Raw genomic sequence first — 17,500 nt, 5'->3', positions numbered from 1 at the left:
CAGGTGGTAAGCAGTCTATTCCAGAGGATGGAAACATCCTCCAGCCCCCAGCCGCTGGAGTGAAGCTAATTGGTCGAAGGGCGGCTCACAGACGGGCCCAAAATCAGACGGGAGGCTGCCCCGCGCGCGTCACACCTCCGGGCATCACCTCCAGGCATCACCGCGGGACGGGGACGTCCTCTTTGCTGATTTGTCCTCAAGTTTGGATTCCCTCCGGGCCTTGGGGGTCCTGGGCGGTGACGGTGTCTCTGTCTGCCCTGTGATTGGCGCAAGGCCGGTCGACGCTGGCGGAGCCCGGTGTCGCGACCCCGCAGGCCACCGGTCAGGAGCGCTTGTACGGCAGCCCCGACGCACGCCCTGCCGCAGTCCCCTGTATGTTAATTTAAGGTGCTGTGTCTGCACTACAAGACGGACGCCACGAGCATTTTGATGAAGGACTTTCTACATGAAAAGGCTGCCTGACCCCGGCTGCGTGTGCGGTGAGGTGGCCGGGCAGGCAGGGGCGCCCCGTGCTGTGGTCTCGGTTACGGGAGCAATTAACGAGGCTTTTTGCTCTCGGGGAAGTCAGGGCTCCTCATAACCAAAAAGAAAAAAAAGCACCGAAGCGGGTTTTGCTCATGTTCCCTGTGATGTCAGGAGCGGGGCCAGAGCGCGGGGTCCGAGTCCCGGCGCCGTCAGCCGTGGCGCTGGCCTTGCGCTCACCACTCGGCTGCCGTGGGCACTTTCTTGAACATGTGATGTAGCCACGGAGAGGAAGGAGCACGGCCCATTTTTTTTCTTTAAACAGGATATTCTGCACGTAATTCCTCCTGGTGGCTGCCCTCAGTTCCTTTAACATCAGCCCCAGTGAAGGCTGAGGATGTCTAGGCATTAAACACCGAGTGAAGGCCTCGCCCGGCTTCCCCTACCACGTGTCTAAAGGAAAATATTGGTGACACTCACTGGCCTGTGTTGCTGGCATTTCGCAGCGGGGGCTGCGGAGGTCATGAGCGGGTGTGGACAGAGCCCCTGACCAGGAAGCCTGAGGGCAGAGGAGCCAGAGAGTGAGGTGGGACACCCAGCGGAAGGAGGGGTGCATCCCAAGTTTGCAGAAGGAGCTGAGTCCTGGTGGCACAGGGGTGACTGCCTGCGCCCCCTCCACGCTGCGGGAGAAGCCCTCTAGTGGGCAGGAGTGGCACTGCGGCCTCCCTGTCATCAGCACCAGCCTTTTCCCTGTGGGCCCTGGGCTCCCTGTGCACCTGCCCCAGCAGGAAGGCTGGGAAGCGGGCAGAGGGGGTTTCGGGCTTCCTTGTGGGCACCAGACACAGCGATGGGAACAGGCTGGCTGCCGTGGGCCCAGGCTGGACAGCGAGCAGAGGTGGCATGCCGTGTCCTTCGCCAAGAGCAGACAGGAGCTTCCGGAGGATGCCGGCTGCCTTGGCGGAGGGGCTGGTGCTGGTTGTCCCGTGATCCCCCTGGAAAGTTTCTGTAGCCTGGAGGCCCTGCCCCCTCCCTCCTGGGCTGCAGGGGGCGGGGGGCCCTCTTCTGGTCCACTTTCCCCGTTGTCCCTCCCCTGGCCCACGCCGTGCCATCTGTGGAGTCCCGTGGACTCTGCGCACACTGGGGTTTTGATAATTCTCTACTTTTTTTTTTTTTTGGTAATTGCAGAATCATAAAATATTTTAATTTCAAGGTTAGCAATTTTCTCTTGCATACTTAATTTATAATTAGCTGGTGTATAAACCTGTTCTGCGAATATAATTTTACTGTTGCCAAATGTTCCTCATGAATAATTAAGGGCCAATCCCTATTTATCAAATTATTAATATACCTAATAGCCTTGTTTTCATAAACAATGCGCTGGCGTTGGATTTAAAGGAACCCTCTCGGAGGGATCGGGTGCTGGTTCCCACCGCGCCCGGGGCCCGCGCCGGTGCCTGCACAGAGGGACGCTTGTGCTGCGCTGATGTCACGGCCCTCGGCCTTCTTTCCGCCACAAAAGCCCAGGTATCAGTAGCTGGACAAACACAATGGCCATTCACCAGTGGGCCTGGCCTCCGCGGCCCCGCGAACAATGTTGTTGTTTGTTCTAGCAATTCACCAGGAGCATTTTTGGAGGAAATGTAACAGATGAAACCATCCTTTCAGCCTTTAAGAAATCTCTTTGGCATAATCCTACCTTTCTCAGTCGTGTCCGCTGCTCGGAGTGGGGAAAGCAGCTCTTTCCCGGGAGTCTGGACAGAAGAAGCCACTGTCCCGCCCTCCGGTCGGCTGAGCTGGGCCATAGAAGTCAGATTCAGGCCCACAGACGGAGGAAGAGCCTAGCCCTAGAACGTGCTTCTGTTGGGAAGGAAAGTGAGAAATCACGCCAGGTGTGTGTGTGTGTGTGTGTGTGTGTGTGTGTGTGTAACATGTGCCGAGGCTCCCACAGCCCCTCCTCCCGTCAGCCCCCCAATTTCACGGAGGACAGCAGAACGGTTCCTTCTCCTCCGCCCGGAGTCAGAGCATCGCTCCCCCACAGCGCCACGCGGCTCACAAAGATCGGTGGTTTGAGCCACCGGAACAGTAAGCAGAGGCCGATGCTGGTTGGGAAGGACGCATTGAAACGCAAACTTGTGGGGCGTACCACCATGAGATGCTGTGTGGCCTCTGTGCCCCCCGAGGGGCGTTCCTGGGCACGGGACCTCTATCAGGAGTGTGGGGTGCCTGGCCGGCAGCTTGGGGGTGTGCTGTTGCCGCTGGCCGGCTCCTCGTCCCCACCCCAACCCCGGACGGGGGCAGGGGCCCTGCTCCTCTCTCCTTGGGGCTGGCATGTGCGAGCCCACTCGCCATGTGTGTGCGACTCCATGTGTATGATTCATTCCAGAGCAGTTTTAGTCCTCATAAAATATTCATTTTGGTTGTGCAGGGCCCTGTAATTGCCATCTCTCACCCTGAATTATTTATACCTTGCACAGACTGACAAAGCTTTGCCATGCGGCCCGAGATGAATCAGAAACACGGATCTTTGCTGCCAACAGCATTATAGTCTCACAAAATATGGCACCGGCGTCATCCTGGGCCGCCTCATCTCTAAATCCAGCTTTTCTTGATTTGACATTTTCTTTACTCTTCCATTGTCTTAGTCAGGCAGAAAGGTTGCCTCTTAACTCGGAGCAGCAACCTCTCCTGCCTGCATCACAGCCGCTGCGCTTCAGAGGGCTAATGTATCTTTATTGCCCTCACTTTTTTATGCTCAGTAACAAGGCAGTGCTCGGGCTCACTTTAGAGCCATATATTATACATTAGCGATAAAATGATGCAAATAGTTCTGAATCCTCTTCAAACAGATAGTGGGGATCGGCCTGGTTCTCACTGCTTGTCACAAACACAGAAAATAAGAGGTGACTTGCCAAGTTGGACCGAGACGCCCGCCCCCCGCTGCGGGCTGTGGGCAGGCCCGGGAGGGGGTCCCAGGTGGGGCCGAGACTGGTCTGGGCTTCTCTGTGGGTGGAGGAGGCACTTGGGGCTCCCCCCCCAAAACTCAGCACCCTGGATGCAGCCGTTCTCACGCAGCCTCCTCCCGGCCCTGGGCCTCCCCGCATCTCCTCTGCTGCAGGCACTGACTGGGTTTCCTGGGCTGCTCTCCCAGCACCAGGGCGCCTCCCTCATGGGGGTGGGGGGGACAGTGTTCACTCTTTCTGTCCCCTCCCCCCACGCTCTGGAGGATGGGCACGTAGACGAGGAACACGGGAATATTTAGGAAAACCGCGGTAACACGAGTGGGAGCCCAACTCCTCTGTAAACCTGGCAAAACTAGCAAGGAAAGTGGCCCAGCTCCGGAGGTGGGAGCGTGCGTGTCTGAGCCGAGACAATGAGAACCGGCAGCCATCCCAGGGAAGCGTCCCCGTGTGCAGAAGGCTCCGGAAGAGCGGCGTGGAGGACTGTTCACAGGCGGCGGCGTGGGGAGCCCGGCCAGGCCTGTGGGTTCTCACACCTCGGCCCGGCCCCGAGCCACGGAAAGGGATTAATTTATGGCCCCGGCTCATCAGCACGGGGCGGCCAGGAGAGGAGCGCAGTGCTGTTCCGGGTAATGGATGACCCGGACACACATTTCTCTTGTATTTGTTGACACGCAGGAGTAATGAAGTTAAAGCTTCGCACACATGTGCCCCCTCATTAAGCTGCATTACCTGCATTAAAACTAATAATTGCCACTCAGAGCTGGGCTCCCATTAATCATTTATAATGTTTTAATAAGTTTTTAATCAGGACCTAAAAGGCTAGAGAGGCGACGTCGGCAGGTTCGACACCGGTGTCCTCCGTGGGTGTGCGGGCTTGATTTAAAATGGGATTTTTTTTTTTATTAATAATTCAACCCGCAAAGACGATCGTTCCTCCTGAAGCGAGGGGGCGTGCGTGGGGAAGCTGTGCCTCTGAGCAAGAAAAGATCTTTTCCACTTGAAAACTGGGGGCGTGGGTGGGGGGGTGGGGTGGGGAGGGGAAAGAAAACCACACACACAAAAAGTCCCGTTGGTTTTGGGAATGATCTCGGTTGCCCACAGAAATCAGAATAGCCGGGAGAGCGTGGCCGGTTCACGCCCCTAGAGTCGCGCGCACGCGTCGGGTGGGAGAGGTCTGCCCCCCCGAAGTTCGGATAAGCAGGGGGGCGTAATCTCTGTGCGCAAAGTCTCCGAAAGCCCCACCCACCCCCGGAGCTGGCAACGAGTCACGGGGGCATCTGCTGTGAGCCAAGTGATGCTGGCATTTTTCTTAAGTAGGAGCTTCATGATCAGAGCTGGCAAATAGAGGAGCCGTGTCCAGAGGGAGCGAGGGAGCGGTTTTAATGAGCCCGCAGCGAGAGACAAAATACAGGCTGACTGACAGCGCGAATGATCTGCTGGGGAAATGATGTCAGGGCTGCGGCGCCCATTAGAAATAGAGGAATAGGTGTGTGTGTGGGGGGGGGGGGGGCGCGAGACAGGCACTTGAAACGGGAGCCCGGTGTAAACACGGCACGTCACTCGCCGCTGTGTTGTGCAGTTGACTTCTTTTACACAGATAACCTTATCAAAACTATCGCGCGGCATCGGAACCTTCCAGAAAACACTCACTGGAATCCTGACAGCAGCTGGGGCGGCGGGCGGGCCGCGGGCTGCGCGCGCAGCTCTGGGAGGCAGGCGTTTGCCTTCCCAGGGCCTACCTGGGCTTTGCTTTATCTGAACACATTAAAACCACCCGGAAAAGTTTAATGCAAGTCATACAAATTTCCCCAACAGGAGGGCTCGGCGGGCTCCGTGCTTGGCGGGGGCTGCGGAACCGGCCCGGCGAAGCTATTAAATCCCATCAGATCTCCTTGGCATCATTTTAATGAGAATCATCGCGAAAGAACAAGATCGCGGTATCTATAAGAGCCTCTTGACAGCCGCGGCTGAAATTGTGATGAAAAGAGAAACCATTATAGCACCAGCTTCGCGATAAGGCCCTTTGGAGGGACGGCGGGGGCCTGGCGTGGCTCCCGACCGTGAAGGGTTAATTTTCTAAACCTAATAATGTTCGATAGTGAGGTATTTGTCAGGAGATAAAGAAGTGATAGAATCTGGGAAGTGGGTCCCTGGGCGATTGTAGTACAAATATTGTTAATGCGGTGTGGTTACTCCAGCGAAGGGAAGTAAAATAGCTCCCGTCCACCGGAGACCGGCTCCGCGGCGGCCGAGCAGCCCTCCAGACAAAGGCCAGCCGGCGCTGAACCGCGAGTCAAGCCGTGGATATTTCCCAATCCTCCGGCGTCTACATTGACATGCAGGGCGGCGTGCGTGCCGGGGGACGGCGCCCACGGGGCCCGGGGACCCGCCGTGGGGAGCCGGGCCTCTTAGCCCTTTCTCCCGGGGAGGGGGCCCCCCTCGCCAAGGACATCTGGGCCCAGCTGTAAAATTCAATACTGTCACCCCCTGCCCCCTCCGTGATGACGTCATGGAGGCACCAGTATATGAGACTCATAACTTGAAATGTACAAGAATTTAATAAGTCTGGTGTTAAAGCAATTTGTCATGGCATATTTGAAGAATAAATCAGACTAATGGGGCAGATTTTCCTCCCGTCTGGCGTGGAGGCACGTGAGCCCCGTGGTAGCTAATGGCAGGAGTGGGAGACGGAGAGAGAGGCCTGACATTAAGACCCTCGCATTTTGGAAATCCGATCCGTATTGACCTGTGTCCTATCTCGGTGCGCAGATCTGATGTCAGCAGAATGTAGTCTTGTGTAGCAACTGCTCATTACAGGTTCTGTGAAGGGAGCCCTGTCTCCCGGCCCCACCACCCGATCGGCTAGGATTGCTCAGTAATCAATACGGCAGCGACTGATGGCCGGCGTGCACGCACCGCAGCTGCGGCCGCGCTCTCAGGGACTTCCCAGTAATTAGCGGGGACTTCGAGGAAGCACTCCACCGGTCACTTTCTTATCAGCCAGAGAAAAGTCTCTTAAAGGCTCTGTCTTCCCGTTCGACTCTTTAACTGTTTCCTGCCAAGAGCACAGCCCCACGCAGACAGAGCTGCGGCCCAGGCACCCCAAGAGGACCCTGGGGCGTCTTCCTGCTCCTCTCTCGTGGGGGAGCGGGTGGGGGAGGGACTTTTCTCCTGTGCTAGGACTGAAGCCAGAGGGACATAACTAGAAATGAACCATGCCCACGTGACCGGCTCGGTGGTATGGAATGCGTTCACAAGGTTGTGCAGCCTCCACACCATCTACTTCCAGGCGGTTCTGTCACCCCGAAGGTGAACCCACGGAGCTGTGGCTGCCCTGTCCTCCTCCCCCAGCACCCGTGGTGACGTCTACGCCTGCCTTTTCCGGTTGGTTGTCCACGCTCACATTTTCTTGGGAGGGTGGTTAGGTGTTAACACACTCTCTGGGCACTGCGTTCCAGATCCAGTAGCTGGAACAGGGGGTGCTGCATCTGGGACGGGGTCTCCCCAGTTTGCGGGGACCTCCGCAGGCCGTCAGCGCCACGATCCGCACGCGAGCGCCTTGGGGTGTTGATTGATGACACGGAGGCCCATCCGTTGCCCCGTTAGTTTGCTGCTTTTTGAGGGCTCTGCCTGACGACGGACAAGGGAGCCGTCCCCCATTAAAGACCCCACTGCTTCTCACTGTCGACTCGGATTCCCAGATTTCCCATAATCGAGGCCCCGAAGAGAAGGCCAGCTGCTAGGCCCGAGGCTGGAGTTCGGGGCGGGTGGCGTCTGGGGGAACCTGGGCTCCTTCCTCGGGGTGGCTTTTAAACCTGTGCTAAGGTGGCCGCTAGAAATGCCCGCTCCTGTCTTCACGGGACCCCTCGGGGTTCCGCCTTGCAACATGCTGTCACTCACGTCTTCAAGCACCGGCAACACCAAGCCTGGAACAGACTAAAAAGGAACAATTAAAAATTAAAAACATGCCCTAGTCCAGTGGTCGGCAAACTCATTAGTCAACAGAGCCAAATATCAACAGTACAACGATTGAAATTTCTTTTGAGAGCCAAATTTTTTACACTTAAACTATATAGGTAGGTACATTGTTATTAACTTAATTAGGGTACTCCTAAGGCTTAGAGCCACACTCAAGGGGCCAAAGAGCCGCATGTGGCTCGTGAGCCGCAGTTTGCCGACCACGGCCCTAGTCAGTTTGGCTCAGTGGGTAGAGTGTCGGCCTGTGGACTGAAGGGTCCCAGGTTCGATTCCAGTCAAGGGCACATACTTGGGTTGCAGGCTCAAACCCCAGTAGGGGGCGTGCAGGAGGCAGCCGATCCATGATTCTCTCTCATCATTGATGTTTCTTCCTCTCCCTCCCTCTCTGAAATCAATAAAAATACATTTTTTTTTTAAAAAAAAGAGAAACAGTCCCCACGCCTAGGGTTCCTGAGATGCTGAGAGTCGGTGGTGCAGGAGGCCACCAAGGGGAAGGCGCAGCGTGCCCGTGCCCAGCATTTCTAAGGAGACCATCTATTTCTCCTTTGACCAGAGGGGAAGGAGTCGTTATGACGTGATTAGTGGCTTCAGTTGGGTGAAAAGCAGCAGTCACGGGGCCGGCGGTGCGGGCGAGGGGTATTCATTACCCACCACTCGCCGGCGACGGAATTTTGTCAGCGACCTGGCCACTGGTAAGTGGCGGCTTTTGCTGAACGTGAGCAAGTTCTTCTCCGTTAGGGAAACGGGCGGGAGAGGAGAGGTGTCAGCTGACGTGCGTGTCCTCACTTTTCTCTGACAAACCAAATTCATTCCTTACGTAATTGATAACGGCCTTGGCCAATTACTTCACACATTACAATACACAGCGGCCCCCTTTGCAGGTTCTGCAGGGCTGTAATTAGCTATGCTAATATCCCCTTTATTGGCCCTAATATTGCTCAACACCTTTTGCCATCCTGGAACCCGCGAGAGCCCCATGGCCTGTCAGGACCACTGATTATTGAGAAGGATGGCTTTAATCAAACATAATTGCAGTTAATTTTTCTCTCCTGCTCTCGGTTGCCAGCGTCTAATGCCACGGACTCCTTGATATTCCATTAAATTACAATTAAACGGCCTCCTTTGTTTCCGAGCGTCCTGACCCACGCCACAAAGTTCTGGAGCGGCGTGCGGGAGCGCCGTTTGGTCCTAATTGCCGGCACGATCACAGAGGGCCAATTTGCACAATACCCATGTAGAATTTAAACAGTTCATAACGTAATGGATATTACACAGGAGCCTCACACTACAATTAAAATGATTTTCATCAGATAGAGAGGCTCTGGTTAATCAGCTTCATAAAAGTAAATATAAATGAACTAATTCATGGCTTAAACACACAGAGAGGGAGCCAACTTGGAGGTTAGTTACTGCGGCGGGGGCTCACCCGGCGGGGTGGGGTGGCCGGAGCGGCCCAGGTCCGACGCCCCAGCCCATTATCCGGCGTCGGCCCCGGCTTCCACCATGTGGCGCACCCTTGGCGCAGGCGTTGTCCGAGTGGATTCTGACACGGATGCCACAGGGATCCCACTTTTAAGATGCTTCAGCGGGTACAGCTGTGGCCACAGCGCTGTTGGGAGCAACTGAGTCCCTGTCCCTGCAGAAGGGACGGCAGGCCTGCGACTTTCTAGGTCGCACGGAAGGTCCCAGGTGCTGGCCTCAGCGAGCAGAGGCCCCGTGTCCGTGTCCACAGGGTGCTCCTGAGTTAGAGGGACACCCCCGAAACCCGCTCTTCTCAGAACCAATGAGGTCGCCCAGGTGGCATTCTCCCCTCATCCCGAACGCGCAGGAGGAGGAAGCCCGATTCCAGGGGTGGCGACGTCACACCTTCCCCCCTTCTAACGGCGCCGAGGACTTCCCAGGGTGGAGCAGGTCGATTCCGAGCAGAATATTACGGGGGAGTATGCACTGTGCCCGGCGTGGCCGCCTCCCGCCTGCCTGGGAGAAACAAGTAAATAAAGCCCATATTTCAAGCTTGATTTACTCCGGTACCTACTGTGAAAGATGACGACTCTTTAGGGAAATAAAGACAGGGTCAGGGAATTAGTGTACATAATGGTCATTTTGATGATGGGCCAACAGCTGCAACAGGAACCACACTGTACACAATTAAGCGTAATGTACTAATGACAGGTTAGGATTTTTATCGCCCCGGCCATCGAGCAGCCAGCCCGCGCTGAGCCGTAATAAAGAGTTTATTGGTGTGCATGCCAAAGATTTCCTGACATTGGAAAGATTGTTTCCTTTCTTAACAAGAGGATTAAGTCCTTTGTGTCCCGGCCTCTGGAAGGGAGATAGGTAAAGGGATGCTCAGATGTTTCTTGGGGAAAAAGCCCATTCGAGGGTCATTGAGTCAAGAATGACCTCCCCCGTCGGGCCTTCGGTGGCCTCACCCCTCCCCAGACATCGTCCCGGTGAGTCTCACCGGGCACTTCTAGTCGTGTGTCCATGGGCACGGACACAACTGGGCCGCCCGCCTCCTGGAGGCTCCGTCGAATCCCCGAGTTCATCGTGACCAAGACCAGGGTGACGAGTCAGCGCAGGGCTCCCCTCCTCCCGGCCGAAGCTGCCCCAGTCTGTCCCTGCACATGTTGTCCTGGACTTGGTGTGTGCCCTTGGGACCTGAATTCTTCAAGGGACCCTGCTTCCCCCGGCCACACACGTCGGGAGGCGCTGGGATAGGACCCCATCCCAGACAAGTGTGTGTGTGAGCGCACCTGCTCCCGAGTCGACCCTGGAGGATACCCGGCCCTGACTCGGTTGGGCTACTTTCTGCACCCGAGGACAGTGGAGGCCCCGCTGGGCCTCATGCCGAGCGAGGCAGAGGCTGGCCAGGCGACCTCCAAGCCTCACGGAGGCTCAGGGGTGAACCGGCTGAAAAGACTTCGAGGAACTGAAGCAGCTCCTGGGGAGGGGGTGTCTTTCCCGGCACAAAGGGCGCTCCCGGAGCCGGCTCCACAGGACGAGCCGCCTCTCCGGCAGGCGCCTGCTCGGGAGATTAGCCGGCTGGTAATGGGCGGCATAATTGCACTGCGCGGCTGTCCCCGAAGTGAAAACCTAATTGCCTGAGAGGACGATAACTTTGTGCCGCCCTCACCTTGTTAGGCCCCTTCTGATGCAGTTCAAGTGCGGAGTGGCCGCAGGTGCGCCCAATTTACCTCGCCGCCGCGCGTGGCGCTTAATTGCGGCGGCTGTTAGGAAAAATTGGTGGGTGGAATTTCAAGTGACTGGCTGTGCTGATGGCAGATGGTGTTCCGAGGCACCGCGAGCTAACGTGGAGGTGAGGTGAGTTAATAAAAGATGTAAATTCCGGCCTGAAATAGCGAGGCCGCGCCATATGTAAGAACGTTTAATTAAGTGGCCACCGCTCTCCCGCCATCCATCGGCGTTTCTCCTGCTGGGACGGAACGGCGCCCGGGGTCCGCTGGGCCCGGAGCGGGGGCGGACCTCGGCCTGTGGAGCCTTTCATTTTCGGGTGTGACGCGTGTCCACAAAGAACCGTGAGCCTCAGGTTGGTTCAGGGGAGCCATGTGAAACCCTCTAGGAATGCACGTCCTCATGTAGGGCAGGTGGTATTCGGAGAGAAGCTGGAGAAGGTGCTTGTGTGGCCTGGTTGGACGGGATGCTCAGATGCCCGCAGCGAGCTCCCCTGGCCGTGGCCTTCTCCAGGTGAGGCCCCAGGGGCGCAGGGACAAGACCCCGCTGTCCCCGGGGTTGGTGTGGCAGCCAGGCTCCCCATGCCTGTCCTGAGAGCCGGGGCATCCGCGTCTGTCACTGAGCCATGTGGAGGGACGGGGAGGACAACATGATGATGTTCCTGTCACAGCAGCTCAACGCGCTGTCAGGGCCTGAGTCTTCCCGCCTCTCGGCGCAAGGGCAGGGCTCGGCGAGAGCTAAGGAGCTTGGGCTGGCCCCAGACAGCGCCCGCTTCCCCCGCTCTGTCACTGTCACTGTCCTGTCCAGGGTCGTTGATGACTCCCTTAAAGACACACGTAGACTTTTCACAGACGTCATGGTCACCCCCCAAACAACACCCCCAATTGTTCTTTTTCTTAAGAGTTGTACCTATTGTAAGTTTAAAAATGCATCTTGGCCTAGGTCAGTGATGGCGAACCTATGACACGCGTGTCAGAGCTGACACGCGAACTCACTTTTTTGGTTGATTTTTCTTTGTTAAATGGCATTTAAATATCTAAAATAAATATCAAAAATAAATATCAAAAGTGTAAGTCTTTGTTTTACTATGGTTGCAAATATCAAAAAATTTCTATATGTGACAGGCACCAGAGTTAAGTTAGGGTTTTTCAAAATGCGGACACGCCGAGCTCAAAAGGTTCGCCATCACTGGCCTAGGTCATTATGGCTCCATTGGTTGGAGTGTCATCCTGTACACGGAAGGTTGTGGGTTCATTTCCTGGTCAGAGCACATACCTAGGGTTGAGGGTTTGGTCCTGGTCAGAGCATATACCGGGAGATGACTGATCGATGCTTTTCTCTCACATCAATGTTTCTCTCTCTCTCTCTCTCTCTCTCTCAAATCAATGATCATGTCCTTGGGTACATTTCAAAAAGCATCTTGAAAAGTGCGTTTATGTAGGTGGTGATGTCTTCTGGGGTTAGGGCTGCCAGAGAGAGTGCAGCAGGCCCAGTGAAATTTGAATTTCAGATACAGAAAGAATAATTTTCCAGGATAGCATACCTCTCCTAAAGACATTGTTATTTATCCAAAATCCAAGTGTAACTAGGCGTCCTGGGGTTTTATTTGCTGATACTGGCGGTCCCCTATGGGCTGGATGGGTCCCTAACAGCTCACGGCCGGTGGTGCAAAGATCTAGGCGAGAGACGGCCACCAGTATCAGTCACCGTTGTCCTAATAAAACGCAGGAACCATCATGTCCGACGGAAATCACTACTTTCAGATGAAGCTCTTCCACGCTGGCCGTCAGCAGGGCAGCCCCCACCACGCCCCGTGCACGAGTGTCTTTCAAAAAGTGTTCGTCTGTTGTCTGATAACCCTAACAATTATCCTTTTTTTTTGTATTTTTGTAGATTCTTTCTAAAGTTTTTCCTCAAGTGCAATCAGAACTGTTTGAAGAATGCAGGCAACCCTCGAGATATGCGGAGATTCCAGGTACACCCTTGTCCAAGACCCGTGGGCCATGGTCCCAACTGCTAAGATGAAGTGTGAATTCTCTGATGTTGCAGCTGTTCAGAAAACGATTGTTAGTTCTCAAGGGTGTGGGAGTAAACCAAAATCCTCAAGTCAAATGCTTTAAACACAATCAGGCATCTTCAGGATGCCGGGTGCATTGTGTCCATCCATCCATCCATCCATCCATTCATTCATGGCCCGTGAGGCACTGCACACATGACCCATGCTTGTGCCCTGATGACCAGGCTAGCTCTAGGGCGGCACCTGGATGTCCAGGCGTCAGTTATCAGAGCTGTAGGTTAAGTTGGGGTCCTGCTTGCATGCGGCCATGGTGAATCTCAGGGGTGTGATTGAAAGGGACTGTTTTAATTTTTTCACATAGAGTTCTCTTAACATTAGCATCTAAACCAGCCTGTTTCTCTATTGTACGTGGCTGTTCATGCTCGAGTGACTGGCATTGGGAGCCCGTGTGGGAAATCTTTTAGGAATCAATTGGTTGGTTGATTTTTCCTGGGGAAGAGGGGTCTACTCACAACCTGCCCTTCCCGCCTGTGGGATGCTGGCCTCTGCACACTCCAGCCCGTTTCCTGGCTCAGCTCCCCTCCTGAGGCCTGGCGTGTCCTTGCCTCCTCAGCCCCTTGCCCAGTTCCTGGACTGCTCCTGGGCCCGGCTGGCTCACCCCCTGATTTGCTTCGAGGACTTCACCCCAAGGAGAGAGGAGGAGAGCTGGTTGCCTTCGGGGATAAATGATGAGCCAGGCCCCAGTTCTCTTGCCTTTGTTTGTGGAGGATTAGGAGGTGACTTCAGGGTGAAGGGTGCTCTGCCTACAGGATGGATTATTTTGCTGATTTTAGTTGTAAAAAATCTTCGGGGCTGGGTCCCACACACCCTGCCTCTGGTCCCTGGACCAGTCAGAGAAGAATTTGGCAGCGACTACACATGTCCACTAGATCGGATGAGTTCACCATCAAATTGCTCATGGTGTTTTTGGGAATTTATTTGATGCTTTAGCATTTTAGCAAAACGGGAAATCTGTCCTTACAGCCCATTAGCCCCGTGGTTGGCAAACCGCGGCTCGTGAGCCACATGCGACTCTGTGGACCCTTGAGTGTGGCTCTTCCACAAAATACCACGTGCGGGCACGCACGTACAGTGCGATTGAAACTTTGTGGCTCATGCGCAGAAGTTGGTATTTTGTGGAAGAGCCATACTCAAGGGGCCAAAGAGCCGCATGTGGCTCTCGAGCCTCGGTTTGCCGAGCCGCAGTTTGCCGACCACTGCACCAGCCAATCAGAGACGGGAGCTTGGGCTCGCCCAGTCAGGCCCCGGAGCTGGGACAGTGTCTCTCGCCAACAGTGGGCCCACCTCCGTCTGTCTCGCCCAGGGCCCCGCAGGTGCTGGGGATCCCTCTGAGCGGAGTGGAGCTCACCCCTGAGCCAGCAGCGGCCACGCAGCCTCCGTCCCAGGTGCAGCCCGCGCTGCAGGGGAGACTTCCTCTGTCTCTCCGGGTAATCTCCCCGTCTTGCGGGGGTTTCACTGGACTTACCAGTGGGTCAGGCTCACGCAGTGTTTCCACCCGGTCTCACCACCTCGGCCCCTTCCTGTAGGACCGCGGGCTGGGCCCAGGCTGAGAAGCGAGCCCCCGCTTGTCTGTGCTCTCTTTGCCAAACGGCAGGCACTCCTCCCGCGGTGACAGACCTGTATGTGGCTGACAGCAGGACGCTGCCCTTCGATTGATTTTTACGTTTCTTGTTTCTTTCACATGCCAGGTCTAGCCACATTAAAAGGGTCCAATCTGTGTCTCAGTGTTGGTTGTGGGTCTTTGCATCCTCCTCTGGTGGTGTGTGGGGGCGGGGCCTGGCAGACAGGCCGAGGAGGTGGCACAGACTCCTCTCTCCCTGGGCCGTGCAGGGCGCTGCCCTCTGGGCAGCAGAGAAGACGCTGAGAGATCTGACCCTGGGCCTGGGGACACTGAGGGTGGGTGGCACCTTTCAAGGCTCAGAGGGGCCTGATATTGGGGAGACTCCGACAGTCTTGGTGATGCCCACTGGGGAGGGAATTGTCAGGGAGAGCGCCCCAGGGAGGGAGCTTTGGGGGTACAGTGCTCCCTGCCCCGCTTCAGTCTTCTTGTGGGGCCTGAGAGTTTTATAAAAGCTCTGTTACTAGCCATGCCTTCATGTATAGGTATGTAGCTTTGGCCTTTTTTTAACCCTCAAACGTGATTTTTTAAAATCAGTTTTTCCCTAATAGTCTTTTAAAGAGCAGTTTTAGGCTTATAGGAAATTTCACAAGAGTACGGAGAATTTCCATCTGCCCACCTCTAGGCACCCCTTCCTCAGTTTCCCTGATTAGGAAGGTCTTGCCTTGTGTGGTACGTTTGCTACGTTAGAGGAACCGATGTTGATACATTGCATTGACTAAGGGTCACTAGCTTCGGCTTCTCACGGTCATTTACGGGGCGTGTTCTGATGTGTGCAGACCGATGGGGAAGGTGGACATGGACGTGAGTCCCTCTGGTTCCCTGCTCACCGGCTCAAGCCCAGAGTTTCAGTGGGGTGTGGTTCTCCAGGTGGTGCTAGCCCCCGGCGCTGCCCACATGTGGCAAAGAGCCAGGCTCCTTGCCCCCCAAATCCAGGCTCAGCCCTAGGAGCCCTGCTGCGAGGCCTCATCCCCAGACTGCACCTGGGCCCGTCTTTGCCGCCCCAGCTGCTCTGGAAATAATGTACCACACAGACCCACCTCTGGGATGCTGGTCACAGGTCACCTGGGAAGGCTCTCTGGTTCCCCACCTCCTCCTGCAAGAGTTCCTTCTTCATTTCCTCTGAGAGTAAGAGGCCCTTCCCTGTCTCCCCCTGGCCACCCTCTGACCTGGACTGAAGATGGGAGTCTCTCACCCCAACAAGAGGGCATTGCTGGGCAGGCCGGGTCCTGGCCATCGTGGCCATGTACTTGAGAAGGATACTTACCCTGGGCTGAGAACACGCTCACTATTCCTATTCAACTCGGCCTTTTCAGATGCAAACACGCTCACTACCAGACGGTCCCCTGTGATTGTGAAACTGACCCCAGCGTTCGCTGGGAGGACGCGGGCAGTAGGACCGCTCCTGATTTATGAAGCCTTTTTTGGCAACTGAACCCTCAGCACTCTTCAAGGAGGACTGTCTCAAGTGAACTAATTTTAATTAGATAAACTCTCCAATCAATATGTGAACAGATCAATCAAAACAGCAGCTTTAAAATGAGTGGCCAGAGGGGTGTTTCTGAAGCTAATGGCTAGAAGAATATTTCTCTGAATTGAATGCACTTGTTAGCATAATAGGAGATTAAACTGTAATTAGGGTAGCAGGTTTTCAAGAGCTTCAATCCCGAGTCAAAACAAAACCAAACAAAACCAAACCACCCACCCACCCCCGTGAGCCAAAGAACGCTGTGACGCCCTCCGCCAGGAGACGCTCCTGGCACCAGCCTGGGCTGAGGGCTCCGCTCCCTGAAGGGGGCAGCGCTCTCCTCATGGCTCCGGTTTCAAATCTACTTCATCTTCGCAGGTTGTTGTGTCGACCACAGTCAACGTGGACGGCCACGTGCTGGCCGTGTCCGACAACATGTTTGTGCACAACAACTCCAAACACGGGCGGCGGGCGCGCCGCCTCGACCCGTCAGAAGGTACGGCCCCTTCTTATCTGGAAAATGGTAGGCACATGTTACATGTCTCTTTTTATTTGCAATGCTTCTTTTTCTTTGCACCATCCTTTATGTTGATTCATGTTGAGTTACTGTCCCCACCCACCACCCCTTGCTGGTCAGGCCTACCCCCTCATGCCCGGCCGGGCCTGGTGTGACCCAGAGTGGCCTGGCCCCTCCCTCCTTGCCCTTAAAGAGGGGGCAGCCTCTCCAGTCCCCTCACCCACCATGGCCTTCACTGTATTGGTTTGTTTCTAAGCTTTCTTTTGCTTAGAGTTTTCCTTGGAGTTTTAATTTGTTTGGTTTTATTTTGGCTTGTCCTAAGCCCCCATCCGGAAGGTCATCCCCACAGACTTGGTACATGTTTTGGTGGGTGGTTACATCCTGGCCCCATTAGCCCAGGATGGAGTCCAGGACCATATCTTCCCCTGGATGGGTGGATCGATGAATGGAAGATGGATGGATGGATGGATGATGGATGGATGGATGGATGATGGATGGATGGATGGATGAATGGAAGATGGGTGGATGGATGGAAGATGGATGGATGGAGGATGGATAGATGATGGATAGATGATGGGTGGATGGATAGATGAATGGAAGATGGATGGCTAGATGGATGGATGGAAGATGGATGGATGGATGGATGAATGGAAAATGGATGGATGGATGGATGGATGGAAGAAAGATGGATAGATGGATGGATGGAAGGTGGATGGATGGATGGATGGATGGAGAGAGGGGGGTGATCACCCATGGGGACAAGGTGGAGTGGGTGAGAAAAATAGCCAAATGCTTCCACTTGACTTCTTGCTTTGCTTGTTGAAAGAGACTAACTGTGGTAAGAGAGACAGGCAGGGACAAGTGCTCAGACACCGTGGCCTTTGCCAAGGCCCTCACTCATGTCCTGCGGTGCCTGTGGGCTAAAACCTTTTGACCAGTGTGAACTGTTGAGAAAGTAATGTGAGGTTTTTTTTAAGTGAATTGTAAACAAAACAGCAAAATTCAATCCTTTAGAGCAGCGGTTCTCAACCTGTGGGTCGTGACCCCTTTGGTGGTCGAACAACTCTTTCACAGGGGTCGCCTGAGACCATCCTGCATATCAGATATTTCCATGATGATTCATAACAGTAGCAACATGACAGTTATGAAGTAGCCTCGAAAATAATTTTATGGTTGGGTCACAACGTGAGGAACTGTATTTAAAGAGCCAGAAGGTTGAGAACCA

The 17,500-nt window shown here is 54.9% G+C and overlaps 1 protein-coding gene across 10 annotated transcripts in view; it reads left to right on the top strand.

Annotated features, from left to right (window-relative positions):
• EBF3 (EBF transcription factor 3) overlaps window positions 1-17,500 on the top strand; it is a 115,443-nt gene that overhangs the window by 62,928 nt on the left and 35,015 nt on the right. For 6 of the 10 annotated variants that reach the window (XM_070432107.1, XM_070432105.1, XM_070432101.1 and 3 more), the window contains exons 7-8: window positions 12,489-12,570; window positions 16,137-16,281. In XM_070432107.1, coding sequence (XP_070288208.1) covers window positions 12,489-12,570; window positions 16,137-16,281 — 227 coding nt within the window. The remainder of the gene's footprint in view (window positions 1-12,488; window positions 12,571-16,136; window positions 16,282-17,500) is intronic. The other 4 variants (XM_070432106.1, XM_070432104.1, XM_070432103.1 and 1 more) reach the window with 1 other exon arrangement.

Source organism: Myotis yumanensis, unplaced genomic scaffold, assembly GCF_028538775.1.
Source record: "Myotis yumanensis isolate MYYU_CA2020_CCGP unplaced genomic scaffold, mMyoYum1.0.hap1 SCAF_13, whole genome shotgun sequence".
Lineage (NCBI taxonomy): Eukaryota > Metazoa > Chordata > Mammalia > Chiroptera > Vespertilionidae > Myotis > Myotis yumanensis.
The sequence above is the reverse complement of the archived record's forward strand: the minus strand, read 5'-3'. Positions and strand labels throughout refer to the sequence as shown.